Source organism: Babylonia areolata, chromosome 23 (genome assembly GCF_041734735.1).
Source record: "Babylonia areolata isolate BAREFJ2019XMU chromosome 23, ASM4173473v1, whole genome shotgun sequence".
NCBI classification, from domain to species: Eukaryota; Metazoa; Mollusca; class Gastropoda; order Neogastropoda; family Buccinidae; genus Babylonia; species Babylonia areolata.
Genome location: NC_134898.1, coordinates 27,299,460 through 27,306,882, shown reverse-complemented (window position 1 = coordinate 27,306,882; position 7,423 = coordinate 27,299,460). Strand labels below are relative to the sequence as shown.

General features: G+C 45.5%; 1 protein-coding gene across 1 annotated transcript in view; it reads right to left on the bottom strand.

Moving 5' to 3' along the window:
- Positions 1-4,845, bottom strand: part of LOC143297626 (popeye domain-containing protein 1-like) — a 14,070-nt gene extending 9,225 nt beyond the window's left edge. Inside the window, 3 exon segments of the mRNA XM_076610042.1 lie at positions 2,647-2,910; positions 2,912-3,074; positions 4,835-4,845. Of these exon segments, the coding sequence (XP_076466157.1) occupies positions 2,647-2,910; positions 2,912-3,074; positions 4,835-4,845 (438 nt within the window).
- Positions 4,846-7,423: the final 2,578 nt, after the last annotated feature.

The window sequence follows — 7,423 nt, the reverse complement described above, 5'->3', positions numbered from 1 at the left end:
TGCCGTTGACGGACACACTACCAGCGGTTGAGGGACACTACACCTGTCATTGATGGACACAATGCCTGCATGTCGAGCTACACCTGTGTGACGGGACACAACACCTGTGTGTGAGGGACACTACACATGTAGTTGACGGACACAACACCTGTTGTTGACAGGGCACTACACCTGTGGTTTTACGGATACAACACCTGTGGTTTCAATGGACACCACACGGACACTACACCTGTGGTTTTAAGGGACACAACACCTGTGGTTTTAAGGGACACAACACCTGTGGTTTTATGGACACTACACCTGTGTTGTGTCCGTCAACCGCAGACACCCATTCACACCACTTGATTATCACCACCCCATGATTACCACAAACATCCACTGACACCATTTAGATTAATCATCACCGCCAGAGACATCCACTTACACAAAACCCAATTATCGCCACCATGTGTGGTTCGTCCGTCGGGATCGACGAGGACCATCTAGTCATCCTGGGGGTGGATGGGTTGGGCTCTGTGGGTGCGTAGATGACTGGTCAGGCCAATCCGCGCCCGGAAGGTTCTGACGCAGTGTGGACAGGGGATGGTGGCGGCTGTCGGGGACTACATCAAGATGGTGTAGATGCTGGGCAAGTTTGCGCGAGTGAGCACCTCTGTGTCAGGGATCTTCTCTTACCACTTTACGCCGAGAAGTTTTCTGAGGCTGGGGGTGTGGAGTGGTTCAGCTTTTTGGCGTGGCGTTTGTAGACTGTCCATGATTCACATCCATAGAGCAGTGTGGTGAGAACTATGGCCTTGTATACTTTGAGCTTCGTCTCCAGGGTGATGCCTCTCCTGTTCCAAACGTTCTTATGGAGTCTGCCGAAGGCAGCGCTGGCTTTGGCGAGTCTGGCATTCACCTCGTCGTCGATGACAACTGTGCGAGAGAGTGTACTGCCCAGGTATGTGAACTTGTCCACCGCATTCAGTCGTTGCCCGTTGATGAAGATGTTTGGTTCAACGTAAGGCTTTCCTGGAGCTGGCTGGTGCATCACCTCAGTCTTCTTTGTGCTGATTGTGAGGCCAAAGTTGTCACAGGCAGCAGAGAACTTGTCGACGCTGTGTTGCATGTCAGCTTCGGAGGCAGCGTTGAGAGCGCAGTCATCAGCAAACAGGAAGTCGTTGACGGTGTCTGTCCTCACCTTGGTTTTTGCTTGAAGCCTCCTGAGGTTGAAGAGTGAGCCATCTGTGCGGTACCTGATGCCAATGCCTACGTCAGCGTCTCTGAAGGCATCTGTTAGCATGGCTGAAAACATAAGACTGAACAGGGTGGGGGCAAGAACACACCATTGCTTCTTTCAGGCAGTTATAGAAGTTCTTCATGTCGTTCCTGTCGCCACCACCAAACACATGAACCTCCACCACCTGATTATCACCACCACATAAACATCCATCCCTACCATCACCACCACCATCATCTACCTCCACACACCTTATTTTCCCTATATTTTATTTGATTTCTTTATCTATCTGTTTCCTTATTTTTTATTCTATTTTCTATCCGTTTATTCATTTATGCATGTATTGATGTAATGAAATATTCATTAGTTTCTTTATGCTTTTTTTTTCAATGCCTGACTAAGCGCGTTGTGTTACGCTGCTGGTCAGGCGTCTGCTCAGCAAATGTGGTGTAGCGTATATGGATTTGTCCGAACGCAGTGACGCCTCCTTGAGTAACTGAAGTGAACTGAGCCCAATCACACTAACTTGCATTAATTGATGATGCAAATATAATACATTTTTTCAGTGCCTAATCACCACCACCGCAGACGCCCATCCATCCACTCTCCCCCCCCCCCTACTCTCCCACCCCTCCCTCACCTTGGTTCAGTCTATCAAGGAAAGCTAATGTAATGCTTTGTGAGTTATGTGTTCGAGGGAAAGCAAAGTGGTTTGACAGAGGTAAGGGAATTCCCTTTCCAGTTTGGGTTTGGGTTTGTTTGGACAAATCAAGGTGCTGAGTCTATTAATGTTTGTTTGTTTCTTTCTTTTTAAGAGTGTTTATAAGATGATCAACTGATTGCCGATGACAAATTTGGAATGACCATGTACAAACTAGTAACAGGTTTAATATGTATCGCACTTTTAGTACCCCTTTACATTGTATGGAGACTTATTTATTGATGAATATAGATAGAAATCTAAAAACCGTAATGACCAGATTTCGTTTTGTAATATCTGATATAAACGTTCATGCTTATCGGTACAAGCATCAAACAGATCATGATTTATTATGTGCCCTTTGTAGAGTAACTGAAGAAGATGAAATACATTTCTAGAATCTGTTAGAAATACATATATTGCACCAAAGTATACTTAACACCCAAATGGCTTTAGACTGAAGTTACTGATGCCATCTACAAATTCTGATACTGTCCGAATCTGTGTCTTTATAATTTTGTATAAAGCGTTTATAGTAAGAGAAATCGTGCTGAGATTTTTTTATGGAGGGGTGCGGGGGGGGGGGGGGGGGGGGGGGGGGGGGGGGGGGGGGGCGGGAGGGAAGGGCTGGGGGGGGATGTCTGTACACACCCCTTCACATGGAGCAAAGGCCGTTGCTGAATAAAACCAACCGTATCCCCGTACCCCCCCCCCCCCACCCCCTCACCTTGGTGTAGAGCGCGGCGTGGGACTGGGGCAGACGGGCCGGGAGGTGGCGGTAGACGAGCCAGACGATGTGTCCCAGATCCAGCAGGAAGAAGAGCAGGTTCCAGGCCAGCACGTCCGCCATGCACATGAAGAGCGCCCCCCACACCGCCAGCAGCCCGAAGGACAGCAGCAGCATGCAGCGCAGGAAGAGCAGGTGGAAGCGGAAGGAGGACGGCGTCAGGAAGGACACTGCCATGCACAGGTTGGCCAGCTGGAACAGCGTAGTGCTGAGCCTCCTGCCAGTCCTCACAGGACCCCAGCCCCCCGCCACCCTCCCCTGCCATCCCACCACCTCCTCCTGCTCCTCTTCCTCCTCCTCCTCCTCCTGCTGCTTCCTCATCTATCGTCCTGTAGGCTCGCGTGGTGCTGTTGAGGAGGAACTGGCCGCTGCCGTTGGTGGAGTGGTGGTGGGGAGACGGGGGAGGGAAGAGAGGTGGAGGAGGAGGGTGACCCAAGAGTCCCAGTAGTGTGGTGGTGGTGGTGGTGGTGGTGGTGGTGGCGCCCAAGAGAGGAGCCAAGAGAAAGGAGACGTTGGTCATAGTTGTTGTTGTTTGTTTGTGTGTGTGTGTGTGTGAGTGTGTGCGTGCGTGCGTGCGTGCGTGCGCGCGCGAGCGCGGAGAAGTTGCACTAGAGCACACTCGGTTTCAGGAGCAGAAGATGGAAGAAAAACTCTGAGCGCATACCTGGTGCTGGGAACAGTCAGTTTTCCTTCGATGACATGGAGCTGTAATCAGCAGGAGTGGACCTTTCAAATTAAAGACAAAAACCTTGGGAGGGACTTTGTGATGGAAACGCTATGGGGGAGTGTTTACGGTGAACCGAGCGATTTGCTAGAAGAGCCTAAAATGGTGTGCCTGTATTGGAGCGGATTTCTGTGTTTGCGGTCTATGGCCTTAGGCTTTTTTGCACCATGTTCAAAAGATAATTTGAACCATACCACTATCCATATCTATTTCCAGAGTTTTGTTATCATTACTAGCATATAAACCTTCGTCACATTCTGAAGAAAACAAGTTGTATGCGAACGGTTTTTTTTTTTTATTGCTTCTTTTCATGTCTTCAATAACTGGTTAGCTGTGGAAAAAAAAAAAGTCAAGCCCATTTCTTTTTTTTTCTTTCTTTTTTGTTGTTGTTGTCACATCACGTGTACTGTTACGAATGTCTATCAGAAGAGGTCTAGTATTCCTTCGTCACCATTCATAGAGGAATTATGCTTTGATGCAAAACTGTGGTCTGCATACTGAAAAATGTCCCAATTGACTTTAACGCCCTTTTACTTTCAACAACGTATGCTGCCGTGGAAAAAAAAATGATGTATACGATTCTAAAAACGTTCCGAGGGAAAGTATGAACTATCGTTGACTTCATTTTTCCCCCAACAATTCCACATTACATTCAGGGTGAAGACCAGCCGTCTCGTGTGGGTGTGCTAATTGTGTGGCTATCATCGACTGGTGAATCGGGAACTATTATGAAGATTCCTGATTGGTTGAGTGCAAGACACGGCGCAGACGAGACCGGAGCGAGAAACCAGCTCCGGTGCTTTAATGGTGGAAGGTCAATATCGTAACAGTGGGGCTTCGTAAGCACTGTAGTCTCAGACACAGTTTACTAGACTGTGGCCAGAACTGACCACAGAGCTTTGGAGATGGTCAGCGTCCTGCCAGACACACTGACTGGTTTCTCGTGGCACACACATCACCAGAAACGATGTCACGTGACCAGCGATGCTTTAGCTGACAGGACATTGCCTCAAAGGTCAAGCGTTATCTGCAATGACACACAGAATGACAAGGTCAAATCAGATTGCATGTAGCCTCTTTTACGTAATTCACAAACATATTTTGAGATAAAAATGACACACACACACACACACACACACACACACACACACACACACACACACACACACACACACACACACAAAGGCAATGCCTAATACTTCAGATACACAAGTATGAACCTTAAGATACACAAGTACATAAGTAGGTCCACCGATTTTTTTTCCCTTGCAGCGAAGGTTCTTTTCTTCCAAAAAATTACGATTCATTTCTTTATCCTGCCCAAAGGAAAGAAGAATTCCCTTCAATGAATTAGGGCAATAAATAATATTGGAAAACAAACAACGATTTAAGCACTACACTTACCGGTGCATCATTTTTATCCATAATGCAGGACAAAGGAATTTTTGACTCACTTGTGTAAACAAAGTGAGTCTATGTTTTAACCCGGTGTTCGATTGTCTGTGTGTGTGTCTGTGTGTCCGTGGTAAACTTTAACATTGACATTTTCTCTGCAACTACTTTGTCAGTTGACACCAAATTTGGCATAAAAATAGGAAAAATTCAGTTCTTTCCAGTCATTTTGTTTAAAACAATATTGCACCTCTGGGATGGGCACAAAAAAATAAAGAATGAAGCCTAATTATATGCAAACTGCATTTACTGTTATATTTATATTTTTTGTATTCTCTAAACTTGGCACTTTGATCTGATATTCTGACCCAACAGCTAGAGTAGTCATTATTATCATTTTTTGTTCAAACAGGAACTTCTTTTGCTAAGCATGGAAGTTTTATTTATTTTGCAAACGTTTTGGTGCAGATAGTAAGGAAGGGAAATTACTCTGTAATGCTAGTGGAGTTAATTTGCTTTAAACTGATCTTTCTCATCTTAAACATTACATTTTGAAACAAGAGAGGCAAGGCCTTCAAGACTCACTTGTGATGCACTTTTTTTTTTTTAAATCCAAGCTTTTTATGTATTTTATGTATTGAGTATAATTTCAAAATGTAATGTTTAAGATGAGAAAGATCAGTTTAAAGCAAACTAAGTTCCCCAGCAGAGTAATTTCCCTTGTTTTACTGTCTACACCAAAACGTTTGCAATAAATAAAACTTCCATGCTTAGCAAAGGAAGTTCCTGTTTGAACAAAAAATGATAATAATGACAGACCTTTTGTTGGGTCGAATATCAGATCAAAGTGCCAAGTTTAGAGAATACAAAAAATATAAATATAACAGTAAATGCATTATACTCAATACATAAAAAGCTTGGTTTTTAAAAAAGTGTATCACAAGTGAGTCTTGACGGCCTTGCCTTTTTTGTTAAAATATCTTTCCATACATATATACTCAAGTAGAAACATTACACAAAAAGACAAGGGTTTTGGGTCCACCGATTCTTTGGAGAAAATACGGTGGGTGAGGTGGGAGTGTGGGGCGGAGGTGTAGGGGGGAGGAGTAAGAGGAGGGTGACGGGGTGGTGGTTGGGTGGGTGGGTGGTGGTGTGTGCCTGTGTGTGGGGTGGCTGTGTGTAGGGTGGCTGGGGGGGGGGGGGGGGGGGGTCAGATTAATTTGCCAGCTGAACGACGCCGCCAACAGAGACAGATCACGAACAATGTCATCAGGTCTTCAAAAGACGGTTTAAAATTCCATCCCTGTCTCAATGTCAACGCCCAGCATCTTCTTACCTGTCTTTCTTTCTCATTTACATCTCACCTTCCGTGCTCTTTTGTCTTCTGTCTTCTCTATGTTTTTTTTTCTTCTTCTATCCTTCCTCATCAAACCCTTTAAAGAGAGAGAGAGAGTGTGTGTGTGTGTGTGTGTGAGAGAGAGAGACAGAGATGTCAACGCACTATGGTGATCCATTCTTGTCACAACAGTTTCAGAAGTTGTGGACAATACGGAACCTTTCCCATCGGTCGGGCAGTTCACAGAGAGACACACACAGAGACAGAGACACAGAGAGAGACAGAAAGAGACAGAGACAGACAGCTAGCTAGTGATACAGACAGAAACAGAGAGAGATACCCAGAAAGAGAATCGCATAGTGAAGAGAGAGAGGGGGAGAGACAGAGAGAGACAGAGACAGAGACAGACAGACAGACAGACATAGAGACGGAGACAAAGAGAGAGACACAAAGAGAAAAAGGGAGACAAACAGACAGACAGACAAACAGACACACAGAGAGACAAACACGGAGAAAACGAGAGACAGATACACACACACACACACACACACACACACACACACACACACACACACACACACAGAATCGCATAGTGAAGAGGGAGAGAGGGGAGAGAGGGACGCACACAGACAGACAGGGAGACAGAGAGACAGACAGACAGAGACAAAGATACAGAGAGACAGAAAGAGACACACAGAGAGAAAGAGACACAGACAGAGACACACAGCGACAGAGATAGAATCGCATAGTGAATGGAGAGAGAGGGGGAGATGAATGAATGAATGAATGAATGAATTTTTATTTTCCAGTGGTGGAGATATTTTGCACACTGGCCGATTTACAAATGTGACGCTGTACTAACACACACACACACACACACACACACACACACACACACACACACACACACATATATATATATATATATATATATATAGAGAGAGAGAGAGAGAGAGAGAGAGAGAGAGAGAGAGAGAGAGGAGAATTGCATAGTGTCCTTGCTTTTTAGTTCCCTCGTAAATAACGGGTTAATCTTGCCAAGCGTTGACGTGCATAGCCGTGCATTTACAGGGCTTCAGCTGAACGTGGTGTTCGTCCTTCTCGCCCACTCCCTGCTGGTATCCGCTCTTCCTGGGAATGAAGACACCCAGCATCCAAAACCCAGCATCGTGCAGGATTCAAGCCGATAAATCTGTAGAAGGCTTCATTGCTTGTTGATCGTACATCTATTCAAGGAGTCTGCATGTCCATCTCCATCTACCGAC